Below are 19,952 nucleotides of genomic sequence, written 5' to 3'. Positions count from 1 at the left end.
ACCGCTAGATGGGAGTAATTCCTACACAGTGTAGCTTTAAACATTCAAAGCTTAAGCCCAACTCTCATATACTTAATTTTCCCTGTTCCTCTCCGTTTCATGCACAGCCTTTCAAAGTATACTCCTTTGTCCGTGAGCGCAGACTCAATCGGCACGTGCGCACTATCTAGTGGACTTTTTCATTGGCTATTTCATATAAATGTCAATGGCTGCGTCCGAAATCACATACTCTCTTGAGTACTTTAGGTATTTTTTTTATTAGTAATTACTTCACGACCACTAAAAAAGTATGTTCTATATAGGGTGTAGTATAAATGTAATCTGGACATACTACATTCGCCATGTTGTCATTATCGTACGACCTACCAGCGTCAGTTACGTCTGTAGGCCCGCCTTTTCTTTCTCTGTGAATATACTTTGCCTTGCTCTCCTTCTGCATGCAGGTTTGTAATTACTTTTGGGGATCCTCCTCCTCCATTGGCAATCAGCTGTGACCTCTAGGTGGGTGATTGAAAGATTTAGGTTGGACAGAACTTGGGGGCCTGGACATTCCTATCATTCTCTGCCCAGGAGTCGAGCCTATCACTGACCCTTAGGAACTCTGCATTACAATGAGCATGGTAAACTCCCTTAAAACAATACCTGCTGAGTTCAAACTTCACTGGTACTCAGTCATAAAAGGGAGTTATAATGTATTACATGTCCTGCTGTTGCCACATTCATGCTGAACTCCTGTTTATATTTGTATAACAAGGTGTAACTTTCTGATGCCACACCATCCAAGTATGGCAAACAGTGGTTCAATGTTATTTGAAATGTTTCATAGTTTAATAAGGAAAGTTAAGCAGTTAAATGTAAGAGGAATGGATTGGTCACTGTAAACGCACATAAAACCGAACATTTCCTGCTCTCAACAAGCTGTGCTTACTTGCATATGTACAACAAGAAAAAAGCGGGTGGGGACTGTTGCCGTAAAGGAAACATATTACACAGAAGGAGCATTGAGTTTGAGCTTCTTTCTACTCTTATAGGTGTGTGAGGAGGTTATAATGACCTGAGTCAGAGTGAAGAACACTAGGCCACTGTCTGCTCGGACACAGTTCCTCCCTCCCACCCAGAAGCTCAATCTGATTGGTTAAAAAAAACGGACTTTCTGTGATGTCACTCTGTGCCTTATAAAGAAAACACCCACAAATATTGCTGCAAGCTAAAGATTGGCTTGACTACCAAATTATTTGGCAAGATCTCACTTTAGTATGGAGGTGCCCGTTTCTGACGGTGTCCAAATATCGGTGTACATGGTAAAGGATTCATCTCTTGGCACATTATTTAAGTGAAAATTCTTTCACTTAAATAAGTTCAGAGTAAAGGGCAGTGCTTACACTGGCTATGAGGAGGTATTTACTGTAACTGTACTAGGTGGGTGGATGCATTAGCTACTTATGTCAGGAACTGACATAATATTCACTAAAAAAATCACATTGAAACCAGTTGCTTATAAGTCACTGCAAAAAAGGCTCAGAAAATGAAGTTAGTTGTGAGAAAATATCTAGCATCATTTGATTGCAGTTGTCACTTGGTATTTTGTTATCTATCCAATGACATTCAGACATTAAAGGTCCTGTTCTTCGTGATCCCTTTTTTTTTTACTTTAGCTAGTGTGTAATGTTGCTGTTAGAGCATAAATAATTCCTGTAAAATTATAAAGCTCAATGTTCAATGCCAAGCGAGATATTTGATTTAACAGAAGTCCCCTTTCAAAGCCTACAGCGTACGGCCGGTTCGGACTACATCCCTCTACTTCCTGCTTTAATGACGTCACTAGAGTTTTTTGACTAACCTCCGCACACAGAATACACAAAAAAGGGGGCGTGGTCTTGTTGCACTCCTATAGAGAAGAGGAAAAGTTGCGTTTGTAGAGTGTTTGTCGCCATGTCGTCGAGACGCTGTTATTTTCATCCCGGAGTCAAATCACCTTTGTTTGGCCATGTTTACAATAACACTGAGCCATGCATCTCCACGTTATGGTTAGAGGAGTGACCTTTCCAGGCAACGTGCGCTAAGCTGCTGTCGAATCACAATACAGGAACCGCTGGCACAATCAGAACTCGTTACGCATTTCTGAAGGAGGGACTTCATAGAACAAGGAAGTCATCAGCCCGTTTTTAGGACAGTGAAAACAGTGGTATACAGATAAGTAAATTTTGGGAAAAATACTGTGTTTTTTTACACGCGAAACATGAACACATGTTATATTGCACCCTGTAAACACAATCAAAACTCCAAAAACACAGGAAAAACCTTTAAGTGTATAAGATATAAAGATATCCCTATTAAAATACCTAATTCAGTACCTCACAAACAGCCAGTGCCCATTGATTGTTTCCCTGGGTTATAACTGTGCACTGTAAAAAAAAAATCTGTTAAGTTTACAGTAAAAAAAAAAACAGTAGCTGTGGTTGCCAGAAATTTTCTGTAAAAAAAAAGTAGCAACATTTTTACAGTAAAAAATATTTCATTATCTGATATCATATTGATTTACCAATACATTAAAGTACTAATATGAATATCTGTTTTGTATCATTGTAAAACACTGACAATCAATCACAGTGGTGATTGGAGTGACGGAGTCACATGATGAATCTGAGCTCATCAAAAGCAACTTTTTTACAATTTGAGAATGTAAATAATAATATAATAGTAGAAGCTGCGCAGTGTCATTCACACAAACACTAAAGACCATCATGGTAACACACATAACATTTTAAAATTGCAATAAACATTCATTTAAGAACATTAATTGTAACATTAAACACTAATGTGCATAACTGATTAGAAAAAACAATACAAAGAAAAACTATGAAGTTATTTCAACAAAAATACATAAAATGTGGAGTGTCACAGAGGGAATTGAATGTCAATTTAGGATTTTTCACTGTAAATTATACAATGATTTGTTCTTTTTCACGTCCAAAAACTGTAAATTTAACGGTTTAACTGTAAAATGTACGGTTAGATCCATCACAGTTATTCACCGTATATAGTACGGACACTTTTTGTTAACCAATTAACAGACATTTTTTTACAGTCTGGGGTTTCTACAGTTGGAGATGAAGATGTAAACAACTAATCAGACAACAGGCCACGAAATACTGTCTGACATCAAGTATGCTACTGCCCATGAGTAACAGCCCATGGAGTCACTAAAAAACAGACAAGTGCAGATTTTACTGAAAAGCCTCTGGAGTGTGATTTTGATTTAATGTGGCTAAGCACTGTTTTTGTTCACCCACAAAGCCTTCTTCATTTTGCTAATTGATTACTGAAGCCCGACTGCTGTCAGCTCCTGTTCTCTCACTAGCGCTGATGCTAATCCCTCAGTACTAAGACCCTCACACGCACTTACGACCAATCAGTCGACATGACGGACCACCACACTGATACTTGAGCCAGTGCAGGGTTCAAACTATGGAATATGTGTGATTCTTCGTTGAAATAGGTTTTGATGTAAAATGAGTGACAATGTTTATGTATTCATGCGATTTGCATTATTATACATGTCTGTGGGATTTCCTGACACATTTTGTGTCGTTTCAGTGAGTCTGTTTTGAGTGACGTGGTAGATCTTTATGGTGAGTTTCTGTAATTCACCACTAGAGAGAGCTGGATGATCACTGTTTGTAATCTTACAAGGTTTCTGACACATGCTAGTCAGTTTTATTGTTGAAAGGTTCATTCCATTCCATTTACAGAACCTTCACAATAGACTCAGTTATTATATTCTTATATTTAATTAAAAGTCACAGTGCCTGAATACCACAATAAGTGCTTTGAGAGGTTGAATTCTGCAGTAATTTGCTATTATATTTTCTCTGTATAAATACTGGCTTTTTCAGTAAGAGAAATGTGATGCAAATAAGGTGTCTAGGACTTAATTCGTGTCTAGCTCTTAATTCAGGCTCTGGCATTTAGAGGACAGTACTGTCTAATTGCTCTATTAGGCATAATGCCCTTGAGCGGAGGCCATGGCTGCTAATTGAGACTTTTCTATAGACAAGAAATTCACAGTATTGCACAGCTGATGGCTTTTGACAATAAACCAATTACTGAATGTTATTGGGGTACAGGAAAGGGTAGAGTGTGGTTGGTTGGATGGGAACATCATCTCTCCTGCTTAACCTTTGGATCTCAAATAAAGGCTAACAGTTTGAGTTCCTTCATGTTCACATGATGGGACGCTATGGCAAGCTGACCCTCTGCCTTTCCTTATTATTTACCTTTACACTCCAAACCCTCTTTTTTTCAGCGTACATTAAGAGTTATGCTTTCAAGCACCCAGAGTCAGGATTTGACACACAGCAGGATGTATTACTGGGATGAACAGGAATGTAGAGACGCATCAGATTGGTAAATGTCGTCGGGTATATTTAGTGGATTTAAAGGCTGAAGAGCATTAAGGCAAGTAACTGTTACTAAAACCTGACTAGTTTATTTGTTCAGCTCAGAGTTGTCCGCTCTTTAATGATTTACTGTAAAAATTAAAGTGAGTTTTTTGACAGTTTTTGAATATGAAGTCTTAAATTCTTAAGGCCCACACCAAGAACGATAACCATAAAGATAACTATAACGATATATTAGCGTCCACACCATTGGACAATAGAGTTTTGTTGTGTTACGCTTTAAATGCCTAAACTCAGATTCTGATTAGCTGTCAATGTTTTTATCATTCATCAGCTGGAATGAAAAAAATGATTCTGAAAGTGATTCCAATGATGTCATTTCACTCTATGCTTGTTATCTCTATATAGTTTTATAGCTTTAGTGGGAATGTCCCCATTGGCCCTTCAGGTCTACGTAAAGATGAATCCATTTCTTCTCCCAACAACCCGATTGTAACCCTAACAATCTGCAACAATCTCAAGCACACACTGTCACTCTATGGATCAGAACAGACTCTCTTTGTCACTGTATTGATGTGCTGTGATCACTGAGCTGTGGAGACTTGGCTGATGAATTTGGCTCAATATTTCCATGCCCTGGTTTTTCCCTTTGCTTGCAGAATACAAACTCCTAGTTTTCCCATGTTCCTGGACATAGAGGCCTTCCAGAATATGACTGCCCTTCTGATAGCTCTCTGATAACTCCAGGCTAAAGTTGTTGTTTTTTATCACTATTATTTTGAAAAACATTAAAACTTTTATTCAGCAAGGATGCATTAAAGGTGACTTATAATGTAAATCTGACTTTTTCCGTGTTTAAGTGCTATAATTGGGCCCCCGGTGCATCTACCAACCCAGAAATGTGAAAAGTGACAACCCAGTAACTTTGTTTTGGTAAGCCTTTCTCTGCAAGTATGTCAAAAAATAAGCCAATCATATTCCTACGTCAGAAGGGGATCTTATTATAATATCACCGCCCCTTAATCTGCACGTTTCCACCCACGGCGCCGCCATTTGGTTTACAACAGTGTAAAAGTTTGAGCTAAGCATGCAAACTGTTCTGTTGTTGGCTGCACAGGCGAGCACCCAAAAAGGGGCACATTTTTCCAGCTATAATAAATGATCTGGCGGGGTACAGTATTTTGAGCTGAAATTTCATAGACACATTCTGGGGACACCAAAGATTTAAATTACATCTTGTGAAAAGGGGCATAATATGTCACCTTTAATTTTTTTTTTTTTTTAAATGGCAGTGAAGACATCTATAGTGTTACAAACACTATTATTAATAATAGTGTTATTAATAAAAAGCTGTTCTTTTAAACTTTTTATTCATCAAAGAATCCTAAAATAAATGTATTACTATTTAAAAATAAATAAAAATTAAGCAGCACAACTGTTTTCAACATTTATAATAATAAGAAATGTGTTATGAGCATTAAATCAGCATATTAGAAAGATTTCTGAAGGATCGTGTGACATTGAAGACTGAAGAGTAATGATGCTACAAATTGAGCTTTGCCATCACAGGAATAAATTACATTTTAAATATATTCAAATAGAAAACAATTATTTTAAATTGACATGAGATTTCACAATATTATTGTTTTACTGTATTTCTGATCAAATACATGCTGGCTTGGTGAGCATAAGAGACTTATCTAAAAATCTTAGTGACCGTGTCTTTAGTGTCTCAAGAAACATGTTTTCTTATCAATGTTGAAAACACTTGAAACGTTTTTTGGTTTTTTTTACATCATAGTTTTCCAGGATTCTACGATGAATAGAAAGCATTTATTAGAAAGAGAAGTCTTTATTGTCAATTTTGATCAATTTAATGAATCCTTGCACTGCTGCTCTGTTTTATTGCTTGCTTTACCTTCCTGAACTTTTACTAGAACTGAATCCTAGTGACACTGGACATTCATCCAGCATGTCTTCTTATGGAAGTGTTCTGCTCCCTGCACTCAGTGTGACTTTGCTTGTGCACACTATATCTTTATAAGATGAAGAAAAACCTTTATGAAGCTCTCCATAGCTGCACACTGTTGTGAAATCCAATTTTTGTAAGCAAACTTCATTGCCATGGACTGAATTTTTGTCAGAGGTGGTAATAGGTGGAGGGGGTTTAAGGAGGGGGCCGAGGTGGGGGTCAAAGGCTGTGCATTCTCCCTGTGAGTGTGTTCAACAATCCCATTATGATGGCGTAGAGAATTGGACATTTGGCTGCCCTGCTGAATACCAAAGTCTGCGTGGTGCACTGGGGTACCGAGGGGGTTCCTAGGGGGTACAGAGAGCAGTCGTGCGGGAGGAGCGACACAGCACGTTCTGGCTGTTTAGCAACAGCGGTCGACTCACGCTTATCTACCTCGCTCGGCCAAGCAGCATGGCGGTCTCGGTGCTGCCGCTGACCTGTCTGGTGCTCCTGAGCCTGGTCAGTGTCTCCTCTCAAATCCAGTGGTTCAGGTTTCTATGGGTCCCAGAGACGATCTCACCCACTCCTGCTGTCACCACACCTGCACCCTTCACTACAGCTCCAGAGGAGAGCATAGCCCTCCCAACCTCCCCTCCTCAGCCCACAGAGGGATCCGGCAAAGCCAGAGCTAAGAAACCTCTCAGAATGTGGAAGAGTGGTGAGTGTCGGTGCAATGTATAAAATGTTTGTAATTTTTACAGAAAAATACTGTAAACTGCTACGATAAAACCTGTTGATTGGTTAAATGTACGTCACCCTACCATATATGGTGAATAACTTTACATAGTTTATTGCATAATATTTAATTTAACTGTAAAATACTGTAAATGTAAATTTTTTGCTAGTAAAATGTATGTGGTGAAAAACAGTAAAAACAGTAAAAGGACATTGCCAGAAGTCCCTGTGTTTCGCAACATTATTGTAGTTAAATAATTAATAATTTAATACAAAAAAATTTGGTTTCTTCTTATTTTTGTTATCAGTAATGTATATTAGTATGTTTTGTGTTCCATTTTATGTTGTTTAGTTAATGTTTGTTGCATTATATTAGTGTTGTGTGTTACCTTGATGGTGTTTTGATCTTTGGATGTGTGTTATCCTGTGCACAATATGAATATGGGCAATGTTTAGTGGACAGGCCATTTACAGAGAACTCTGATTCATCTTGTGGATTTCTGTTGTACCATATTGTTGTGGTTAGCGGTACATTTTAAGGTAAAAAGGCAGATTTTGATAGTTCAAGTAGATATAGTAAAATTATATCACTTAATGAAATGTGTGGTTATAAATTGTAAAATATACCGGCATCCTGTACGTTTAGAAACATTGTCACAGTATTTTTTCAGTGAATTTCTGGCAACCACAGCTGACATTTTTTTTACCGTAAATTTAACTAGATGTTTTTTTACTGTGTGGGAATGGGAGATGAAGGGAAGTGGTATGTTTTGAAACATGATAGTGAAACGCCATTTTTAATGTTAACCCGAAGACTCAAACATCCTCGTTGACTAAATATATTTAGTTTCATTGATCATTTCATAATATATTTTGTAATAAACCTGGAGAGATCTGCATTACTGTCTTGTTAGTTTAACTTATTAAAATGTCATTTGGATTTTACTGTGCAGTTGAATCATTACTGAGATAATGTTTCACCCATGAGGATAACAGATATTAAAGCGCAAATTTACTCTAAACTCCAACTCTAAAATGTTTCTAATTGTGCTAGGCCGTTGTGTGAGAGAGATCAGCCTGGTGGTGTTCGATGAGCTCGCTTTTCTCAAAGAATAATGCTAAATCCCTATCACATGATATTACAATAATAGGATTAGCAGCAGGAGGTTTTCTGAAAATTGGGGTCGCTGGTGGAGCGTCGGTTACAGGTCCACCTGCTGATTACAGGCATAGAGGAAGATTGTGAAATTAACCCTGGGGTCCAGACGTGTTCCTTAATTAAGATCTCATTTATCCCATTACTTCATGCAGTCACTGAAGCACTTTTACTGTATCTCTCTTCATTGCATTTGAATGTGATATGGAGTATACTGTAGTACGTTGTGTTTACTAAATCTAAGAAAGTTTGTTGCTGTGTGTACTTTCAGTACAAGCTGCCGTGAACTGTAATTAATTTACATAGACTGTGGTCACATGGTACAAGCTTTCAGAAAATTCAGAGTTTGTAATTACGAGTTCTACGAGGATGTGAGCACTTATTACAAGTCGGAATCTTGTAATTACGAGATGAATGCAACTTAAGCACTGTCTGGGACTTGTTCACTGTTTGTATCACTCCGCTTGTCTCTGGACCTTGGGAATATATCTAGCTGTGCCAGCAGTTTCAGATCTGGGGCCTCATTTATAAAACTGTGCGTAGGATCCTTACTAAAAGTGTACGTGCGCCCAAGAGCCAAAAATGGCGTGCGCAAAAAAATATTCAGACTTATAAAACCGTGCGTACGCCAGAACCTGCGCAGGATTCACTTTATAAATCCCACTCAGCGGAAGATTGTGCGTACATGCTCTCCTCCCCGAAATAACCATATATGGAGCTTACAACGCCTAGTTTTACTATGCATATCCTCATCTGCATATCATTTGCATATGATTATTCATCCACGTGATAACATGTTTAACGGTACAAGAGATTAGGAAAATATGAAATACGGATGTGCCTTGCCTTGTTTTTGAATAAATAAATCAAATAGTGTTAAATACATTTCAGAGAAAGTTTTTCTCAATCTTTTCCACTGGCCAAATAGTCTTTTTCATTGATTTATATTTTTTAATGGAAACAGATAGACCTTGTTGTGCATTATGTTTGCACAATCTGCTATTATCATGATAAGCAATTATCTCTGTAGTTAAAACATTAAAACACAGCATGCCAAAGGAAAAGTGTTCAAAAGCATTGCATCCACAACAAATATTTATAGGATATTTATTGAATATATATATATATATATATATATATATATTTTTTTTACATTTTAAATGTCATGTAGTTTAAGTGTTTAACTCTATTTATTAGATAGCATATTTAATCTAAATGTTTATATCAGAAATAAAACATGTTATTGTGAACATGCACTGTAGCCTATTTATGATTAGGACTCATAATGAAGATTTACAGTTTTACTTCATCTGCCGTTATATAGCCTAGGCTATGCGTCAGTTTCACTAAACGGCCCAACGCGCTCGCTGGCGCGGACATTTAAGGTGTGGATATTTGCTTCAAGTGATAGGCTTGGTAAATGAAATTATATTTGTATTATATTTCTGTAAATGTATCATTTTATTTCGATTTTCTGTCTAAAAGTGACCAAAAAGACATTTAACTCCAGCTCACCATCGGTGTCGCCAAACTGCTCCGTCTCCAAAACGTTCGTACGGGTCAGAGTTTGCGTGCAGGTGCGCACATTTTCCCGTCAAGTTTGTTTTTATAAATCACAACTTATGCGTCGGAAATGGCGTACGCCTCTTTCAGGGCCTGTTTTGTGCGTACGCAACGGTTATAAATGAGGCCCCAGAAGCGCCAGACCAGCAGCCACAGAATAGAGTTGCACTACGCCGCTCTATAGGCTACACATTGTTTATAAGATATGAGCTTTATAGATTCTTATTTTCTGCTTAAATCTACAACATTTAAAAACACATTAAATGTCAAATTAGCGCAGAGGATCAGCGTCAAGGATCAGTTAAATTTCCACGTGCATCATCAAAACATTTCCGCAACTCTTATATGAGCTCGGGCAGCCAGTGTGACTGTGATTATACGGCTGATTTATGTATAAAGTGGATCCTCTCTGAATCTCTTGTTCTGAGTTCTGAAACTCTTTACTATCAGTCAGATAGAGCATTTGCTAGAAGCCCTGCAGCCCTGTAGAGCTGTTTATTTGCCATGCATTGTATCTCATTATTATCATTAGAACTCATGTCAGATGGAAACGGCAATTATTTCTTAATGTCAGTTTGAGGAGTCTTTAGCCTTGACATTGCCATAAACTAATGAGAATGTTTTACCGTCTATATAATGTGTTCATGATAATAATAATAATAATACTGTGAAACAGTAGACAAAGGATTTAGGATTTAGACAAAGGATGTTGTCAAAATCTGTGTGAAAAGTCAAGAGCAGTGAGATATTTTATCTTGTTCTTTTGTTGTTTGATTAACATTAAAAACACTGACAGCAGAAGGAATAATATGTTGCTGTCAACAATGCACGGATCCAATATACTGATACTGTACTCATTCTCAACTGTTTACATTCATTTAAGACATAACCAATAATGTTTTGCTAATGATACCAGCCAAGACGGGGATGTTGACATAATTTTCTGTGAATTTGTATGTTTAAGCGCAAGTAAAAGACGTAAAAGAGAATTCAATTCAGTTTTTGCACTCTGACAGAGGCACCGAGTATGCACTTAGGATGTTTGCGCATAAAAGTTCTCTTTCATGTCTTCTTGCACATGAATGTTTAGATTGGCATGGCTTAGAAACATGAGCAAATTATAAACTCTTGTGAAGATGCTGCACTCTCCCAGTGCTTTTGTTATTGTTTTGTGTATGTCCAAATTAGCGATGAGTGGCTGTTTGTACACAGAAGGCAAGGTGTGCTTTCTTGGACTCACACGCTATCAACACCCAATGATGGCGTGATCAACAACAATGATGGCGTAAATAATTAGTCATAATAGACATACAGTACATTGCCTCGAGCACATGGCACTCGCAATGAACAAAGTTTACAAATAGCGTGTTTTGAACACTTTTTTTTTTTGGACCATCTCTATTTTAATGTATTGGGAAGCCAGAATGTTCCCAGACAGGATATTTATGTGATTTGTGTGGCAGCTCTATCAGCGGCTTGTCTCCTTCAGCTGCCATGCTGTGCTGTCTGCAACACACCAAAATGTGAGTTTATCCATTGTCAGAAACATACTTTAGCGGAACTCTCTGTGAACTTGAAATCGCATACTGTTTGAGAAGGTACTACATTTGAATTTGAAATGTAAATGCAATTGAAATGTTAAAAAAAATTCTATATAGTATCAATATGGCTAGTAATGAAATTCGGACGTACTAAATTCAGCATTTTGTTACTGTCACATGAGCTACCTGCGTCAGTTGCGTTGCTTCACTGCCATTCATAAATCCAAAATTGTATGCAACTCATATGCCGCATTCATAAATCTTCTGAATCTATGCGATTTAAGTTTTTTAATTATGTTTAAGTCATTGATTGTTAGTCAATTGAACGTTAACATCTTCTCTAGTTCTCGGTGTAATCATGGGAGATTTAATGTACTCAGAAACTAGTCGTACTTTCAATCTTTTCAATAATTCAGTTGATCATAAAAATCTTTTCTCACTTTTAAAAAATGAGTTCATGAGCTCAAATGGTCCCGTTGAAGTGTTTAACAGCTCACAGGAGGGTAAACAATACCAGTAAATCACTGTCATTTTCTGTCTTGATTCTCACAACAACAACAAAATCATGATTCTTTTAGTGGGAAAAGAGTAACCAGCACAGTCAGAATTTCTCAAAATGGAATTTATATATGTGTGTTTAGGGCCTTCTAGTCTTCATTGCAACACTTTTTTTAGACTGTTCATTTATTAGGAGACATATTTTCAAAATAGTGAGAAGGAATATTATGACTGTGTATATTGTCCTTCATTTTAATCATTCCCCTTGTTACTGGGTGATTTCTTTCAGAGCGAGGGTCCAAGGGTCATCTAGTCCTCACTGAGCTAGTTGGTGTTCCTCTTCCTCCTTCTGTGTCCTTCATCACTGGCTACGAGGGTTTCCCTGCCTACAATTTTGGGCCTGATGCTAATGTAGGTCGACTGACCCAGTCCTTTGTACCTGAGCCCTTCTTCACGGACTTTGCCATTATTGTCACCCTCAAGCCCTCCAGCTCTCGAGGAGGGGTCGTGTTCGCCATCACAGATCCCTCCCAGAAGATCGTGCACCTGGGCTTGGGCCTGACGCCCGTGGAGGACAAGACCCAGAGGATTGTACTGTATTACAGCGAGCCAGGGTTTGCTGCCACCGTGGAGGTGGCTTCCTTTAAAGTGCCTGACATGACTCAGCAGTGGAACCGCTTCACGCTGACTGTCGAGCATGAGGAAGTTCGGCTCTATATGGACTGTGAGCAGTTCCACAGCGCACCCCTGAAGAGAAGCCAGCAGCCCCTCAGCTTTAAGCCGGGCTCAGGCATCTTTGTGGCAAATGCGGGCAGTACTGGCCTGGAGAGATTTGTGGTATGTCACCATCTACATTTTCACAAAACTCAGAAACGTTCTTTAGGAAATATGTTTAAACACCTCACAAATCATAACTGATGATAAAAGATGAGCTGAATGTCAAGTTTGTCATTTTTATATTCATATTTACCTTGTTCTTTGCTTTTAAGTCTTGTACTTTGTTTTGATTTTGACTGAGGATATTATGTGCATATCATGTGCCTTTAGTAAATTGACTGGGGCACAATGACATTCACATTCACCTTGACAGTTTTTCATCTTTCACTGATCCATGATCAAAAAGGGGCTCGAGGTTATTCACAGCCACCTACAAACTTAAAAATAAAGGTTCTTTATCGGCATTAATAGTTCCATGAAGAATCTTTAGCATCCATGAAGCCTTTCCATTGCACAAAACGTGCAAAATAGTGGAGCCTTTAGTGGAAAAAGGTTCTTCAAATTATTAAAATGTTCTTCACTCTAAGAAAAAAATATTCCTTTAAGAACTTTTTAACTTAGGGAAACCTAAAATGGTTATTCAATGGCATCACTGCGAAAAACTCTTTTTGGAACTTTTATTATTAAAAAGACATGCTTCAAATCATTATTATGAAGTGGAAAGTTTAAATTGTGAAATGAATGAGTGTAGAGCAACATGAGAGTGTATAGGCAGGCACAAGTAAGAAGAGGCAGTGTTCTGTCATTTGTTTGAGTGATGATGTTTACTGTGATTATAATCTGAAATGGGATGGGACATTTTAATTTATTGTTATCAGTTGATATTGGATTAATTGTGCATGCTCATTTCCCCTTTGCCCTCATCTAACACTCAAAGTGAATCTGTAAAACAATTTAAAAATAAATGAAATGTAATCTTTAGCAAATCTCAAATTGAATATCCATTTCTCATACTGTACATTATAATGTTGTGATGCCTAACTCAGATTTTAGTTTTTAGTGTTTATTTAAACGAAATAGTACAGAATTTAAATATTATTTATCTATCGGTTTTCTAAGGAAGCCCATTTCCGCTACATTAAAAAGACATGCTTCGGTAAATCATTATTATGACATGAAAAGTTTAAATTATGTGTTAAAAATTTGAAATGATTAACAAAAGTCATTATGAGATACATATCATAATTATGACAAAAAGTAAAAAAAAGACCTAAAAATTCACATTATGAGACATAATTAACAAAAAGTCATAATTAACATAAAAACCTGTTTATGTTATAACTTGGATTTCTTTTAAGTTTTAATAGTTTTTTTTTTTTTGCCATTATTTTTTACCCAGACTTTTATTATTGGTGCATATCCTGTTTGGAGCTTTCAGGAGAATCATTTAGTAATTTGATTATTTAATACTTTTGACTTGTTGGCATTGTTGATTGCATATTTTTTTCCAAAATATTTTTATAACACATAACATAATAATGAAACATTTAAAAATATTAATTTACAAAATCATTAGTTGACTATAAATAAATAAAAAAACATTCCCTAATTTATTCACATCCGAATTCTACCACACCGACCATACCAAACATGATTTCAAAAAGTTCTCAGAAGTTTTGTCCTCTGCCCCATATGATTTGAACTATTCCAGCTGAGGATCTTTTGTCCCATGAGTTGGTGTGTTATTGTGTTTAGGGAGGCTTGTTGGCATGGAGAAGACTTCGGGAAGGCAGAATCCTTTGTGTTGAATGGTATAATGCTATGGGCCTCCCTCAGGAAAAGAAGACCACGACGAACAATGAAACTCTCACACACACACTTCTGTACAATTGCAGACAGAAATTATGGCACTTTTAAAATGGCTAGTACCCCAAAATGTCTCAGGTTCAAACTTCCAGAGAGTTATTAGTAATTGTTGTTGTGCCCTCTTGGAAAAGCACTTTTAAAGGTTTGTCAGTTTTGTCGTTGAGCTTTTGTTATTTCATATTTCCCATCGGAGGTAATACTAATGAAACTTATTGTGTTATCTGTAATGGCTGTAATTGAATGAGTCAATGTCATTGTTTCATGGTTGTTTGGACCATGACATTTCATAATGTCTTTAATAATGAAAGTAGCTGATGGCCATCATAATTCTCTGCTGTATTTCAATGAATGTGCATGGCTAAAAGAACCCATTAAATCCTAATGAGTAAAGCAGGAGGCGCTTCATCTGAAAGCCTGCTGATAACTGTACAAAATTGATTACCTTCCCTTAAGCGCTGCTGGCACATCTCCATGTGCTGGATGAACCTGTGCTGCTGTTAGAATGAAAATAACAGAACAGATTTAATTCTGACAGGAGCTCTTACAGCTCCAGGCAGCGCTTATGTATGAACATGATTGCCGTGTGATTAACCACTTGGCATTCTGCAAATGTACACATGCAATCTTTTACACAAGCAACTTGATTGTGTTTTAAACGGCTGAACAACTAATCCCCACATTTGTCTCTGTCTTTCTCTTACTCTCTCTTTCTCTCCTGTTCTGTCAGGGCTCTATCCAACAGCTGGTGATAAAACCGGACCCCAGGGCAGCAGAAGAGCAATGCGAGGAGGATGACCCCAGCGTGAGCGCATTTTCGTTACTCTCTGTCTCTTCACTCTTATTCATCTCAGAATAAAATGAAAATGACACTGTCTTTGACCATTTTTAGAAAGGCAGATTTCTTCTAGTGGATTGAAAGGGGATGATTCTTGAGCTGGCACTCCCTCTTGTGGTGGAGTTGTTCGTGATGTGCACGGCGGGCTCACTGCTGAATGTTTTGCAGGGGGACAGAAGTGGTGATGGGGATTATGATGATGAAGAAGAGCATGGGAGACGTAAAGAAATCTTTGGTCGGACAAATGAGAAAGAAGATAAAGAAAAGGTTAGACAGAAGCACCTCATTGCACACATTGCATACATTGCATCACATTATCTATTAACCAGCTTAAATTCAATATATATATAATGTTTTAAACAAATACATTCTAGTAATCCAATTACCTAGTTTTGTCATAAAAATGTGATCCCATCATAGCACTTACTGTGTACTTTCCAAAAAAAATTAAGGTGTAATTTTTTTTTTATCCATACTTAATCCTGGACCATAATACCATTACCAATTAATTAATTTTATTTGTTATTCTGCATTAATTTACCCTACTGTTAAAAAGTTTGGGGTCAGTGAATTAAAAAGAGATAAATTAATACTTTTATTCAGCAGGATGGATTTAATTGATCACAAGTTACTGTAAATACACACAGTATTGTTACAAAAATATATATTTATTTTAAATAAATGCTGTTTTTTAACTTTCTGTTCATCAAAGAATCCTGAAAAAAAATTATCACCTGTTTCACAAATATTAAGCAGCACACAGTGCCGGTCTTAGACTTCTGGGGGCCCTAAGCTAAATGTTGTTAGGAGTCCCCTGTCAATGCGTTCATAAAAGCCACCAAATGACCCCCAACACCTTAATCTGTTCTTTCAGAGCAATTTCACTGTCAACAAAAAACAGTGAGTTGAAACAGTCTGTAATACCATTTAAAAAAGTCGTTAATCATTAGTTAAGCATTAGTAAACGCAGTTAGTTTGTAATTTAGAAATCATTAATAGACATTAATAAGCAGTTTATAAATACAGCTATAAATGCTTTACTTTTGATTTATAAGCATATCTACAATGTGTTTAATAATTGTATTTTTATACTTTATTAATAATCATTTATCGTTTCTAAATTAAGTAGCCTACTGCATTATTTACTAACCAGTTATTTGAGTTGTCAGTGGTTCATAAGATCACTTAGAAAGTGTAAGTAAATTATTAATAAGCTATTTAAATGTACATTCATACATCTTATTATTCAGACATATAGTTACTAAGTGTGTTAATAAATGCTTTATTAACATGTATTTCTACTGTAATTCATGATTAATTCAGGTATTTATAAAGCATTTAGTAGAGGTCCGTTTACTATTTATATGTGCTCATCTAAAGTGAGGACTATTTATGCCTTGTGTAAAGGCTCAGTTATCTTCTAAACAAGAAAAGGAAACAAACACAACAGTGATACAGAACAGAAACATTTAAGATGTATGATTGTACATTTAAATCGTTTATGAATCATTTACTTACATTTTCTAAGTGATCTTATGAATTCCTAAATAACTGGTTTGTAAATTAAGCAATACTTCATTTAGAAATGATAAATTGATTATTAACAAAGTATGAAAATACAATTATTAAACACATTGGTTAGTTCATGTTAGTTAATACATTAACTAATGAACCTTATTGTAAACCATACTGTGAAGCTGCTTTGATACAATCTTGTGAAAAGCGCTATACAAATATTCTTGACTTGACTTGACTTAAAGTGTTACCAACACATTATATATATGCTTATTGCTTATAAATCAAGAATAAATAAAATGTATAGCTCTATTTATAAACTGTTTATTAGCGTCTATTAATGCTTTAGAAATGATGAATGCTTAGCTAATGATTAATAGTGTGCAGTTATTATAAAGTGTTACCATGCATTCTTTTGTTTTACATTTTACATTCAGAAAAACACAATTTAGTATGATTTATTAGCTGTTTTTCTGACAGGGACCAAAAAATATGTCCCCACAAGATCAAATAACACTATAAATGTTGTTCAATACAAGTCTTCTGAAGCAATATGATTGCTTTAAATTCACACACTGTACATTCAAATATGGCACTCCAAAACACATAATGGCAGGGGTGAAAATAATGCAGATTGGTCACAGGAGACATGAAAACCAGTGGCAAACCTGCTGTGATGTAATGCATTGCAATGCATGACAAAAGAGAATTAACCTGTTATTCCTTTTCATTTTTAAACAATGAGTTTGACAGCGTCTGGTAGAGACTTCTCTTACTGTTATTACGTTTTTTCAAGTTGGCTAGTGCCATGCTGGTGTTTCCTAGCCAGTGTTTAGGGCTGGGATACTTGTTTGTTCAAACAATGGAAGACACCGGGGTGGTAGGAGTGTTTAGAAACCTGCAATTCCATTTGGTAGAAAATTACACACTTGACCTTTAAATACTTTTATGAAATACAATTTTCATTAAGTGTTTTACCACACACAAAAAACATAAATAGAATTCAGATGTGTAGTTTACATATATTATGGCCAGTTAATGTTGTAAGAGTGTATGTATCAGTTGGTGTATTATTGCTTACAGATACATAGACCCACCTCTCCTGTGCAAGCCCCGCCCACTGTGTCACCTGAGGAGGAAGAGGGGGAGTTCTCAGGACATGTGACCCCTAAAGACGAAAGGCTGCTTAGAGGTGAGAGGACAGTCTTTAAATAAGATAAACAATTAGCTTTGTTTTGCCTCTTTTGTGAGTGTTCATATTGATTATTTTCTAGATATAGTACACTACTGGTCAAAAGTTTTTTTAGTTTTTTATGTTTTTGAAAGAAGTCTCTTATGCTCACCCACATTTATTTATCAGTATATACTATAACATAAATTCATTATGACATGATCCTTCTAATATGGTTCTCAAGAAACTGTTATACTACATCATTCACAAGTTTGGAGTAAGAACGTTTAAAAATTAATAATTTTACTCATAAAGGACGGAAGACACATTGAAGTGATTAAAAGTGACTGGAAATACATTTATGATGTTACAAAAGATTTCTTTTTTAATTAAATGCTGTTCTTTTGAAATTTCTATATCAAAGAATCCTTAGTAATATGTATGGTTTCCACAAAAATATTAAGCTACTCAACTGTTTTAAACATTGATAATAATAAGAAACGTTTCTCAAGCACCAAAAATATATTAGAATGATTTCCGAAGGATCATGGGACACTGAAGACTGGCGTAATGATGTTGAATGGATAATTTACTTTTTAAAATACAAATAGACAGCCTTGGTGAGCATAAGAGACTTGTTTCATAAATATTACAAAATCTTTATTCCTAACTTCAGTATTTAAATATTAATATTAAAATGGTCTCTATCTGATTATGTAAAAGGCTTGTTGTTAATTATTTCAGGGACTTACCAGACAGATGGAACGGGGGAGAGTACAGGGGATGTAAGTGATACACTTAATTTATGGTTGTTTATCAGGGTTTGAAATGAACACACGCCAAATGCCGGGTAACGCTGTCAAATCAGTAGCCAATTTGACATGTTACTTATTATGTTTACTCACTTTGCTGGGGAAGTACGTGTAAGCCAAATCTGCGCAGACTAACTCATGGATCATCATGATATAATAAATACAGTGTATTGAGTAGAATCTGTGCATATCTGGCTTACTTAAACATGTAAACACTACGCAACAAATAACTTGTTCACTTGCATTAAAGGAATAGCAAAGATTAAAAAGTATTTGGTTGACAGAAAAGACATGATCTGACTGAATCAGAAATCGCCCCCTACTCCCTACGTTAGTTCACTAATACAGTTCCCTTGAAGAGGTGAATGAAAATGAGTGAGCGAATTCGGACAGCCGTTGAGCGTAGCCTACATCGGCTGTACACTCGTTATTGCGGTGCAATGTGGGAAAGAATGAGTGCACTCGGTAATGTCCACTATGGTTTCGGACACCACTACAAATTGCTGTCAGCCTTTGTTATTTTTCAACATCCTTCTTTTTTTTATGTTCTTTGTACTGTATTCTGTCCACCTAAAATTCATTTTTGGTGAAAAGGATGAGAATGAAAGAGGAAGGGAGGAGATGGCTGGATGACAGGATTTTGTTAAGAAATTAATGTATGAAATCCAAATGTATATAAAGCTTAATCTGGTTTATTTCTTTTCTTTTCTTTTTCTTTCTTTTTTTGGCTAGTATAAGTTATGAATGGCCGGTAACTTTAATATTTAGTAGCCAAATTGGCAGGTGAGTGAAAAAGTGAATTTCAAACCCTGGTTGTAATAGCAAAAAGGATATTTACTTTTGAATAGAAGTAATGCTCTTTTATGATGGTTAAAATTATGCAATAATCCTGCATGTTCAAGTACAGTGTTTCCTCTTGAAATGTCTCAGGGTTCAGGTCAGGGACAAAAAGGGGAGCGTGGAGCACCTGGACCTGCAGGCCCCCCCGGACCCCCTGGACCATCTCTTCCACCGAGACATTCAGGTCAGCCTGGACAGAGAGGCCCACAAGGACCAATGGGTCCACAAGGAGGACGAGGCAGAACAGGGAAAGATGGGCAACCTGTATGATTATTTCCTGTATATTTTCCTCTATGATGATAAGACGTTATTGAATATGCACCGATTACACTTTTGCTACTTTTATTTG

General features: G+C 36.5%; 1 protein-coding gene across 5 annotated transcripts in view; it reads left to right on the top strand.

Annotated features, from left to right (window-relative positions):
- The window catches only part of col15a1b (collagen, type XV, alpha 1b), a 44,058-nt gene that overhangs the window by 5,189 nt on the left and 18,917 nt on the right, over nucleotides 1–19,952 (top strand). For 3 of the 5 annotated variants that reach the window (XM_079612343.1, XM_079612344.1, XM_079612342.1), the window contains exons 3-8: nucleotides 12,137–12,684; nucleotides 15,158–15,232; nucleotides 15,434–15,532; nucleotides 17,864–17,972; nucleotides 18,696–18,736; nucleotides 19,694–19,867. In XM_079612343.1, the coding sequence (XP_079468469.1) occupies nucleotides 12,137–12,684; nucleotides 15,158–15,232; nucleotides 15,434–15,532; nucleotides 17,864–17,972; nucleotides 18,696–18,736; nucleotides 19,694–19,867 (1,046 nt within the window). Of the gene's footprint in view, nucleotides 1–6,739; nucleotides 7,073–12,136; nucleotides 12,685–15,157; nucleotides 15,233–15,433; nucleotides 15,533–17,863; nucleotides 17,973–18,695; nucleotides 18,737–19,693; nucleotides 19,868–19,952 lie in introns of those variants that run through there. The other 2 variants (XM_079612341.1, XM_079612340.1) reach the window with 2 other exon arrangements.

Source organism: Phoxinus phoxinus (genome assembly GCF_949152265.1).
Source record: "Phoxinus phoxinus genome assembly, chromosome: 5".
NCBI lineage: Eukaryota > Metazoa > Chordata > Actinopteri > Cypriniformes > Leuciscidae > Phoxinus > Phoxinus phoxinus.
This window is presented reverse-complemented; position numbering and strand designations above follow the sequence as displayed.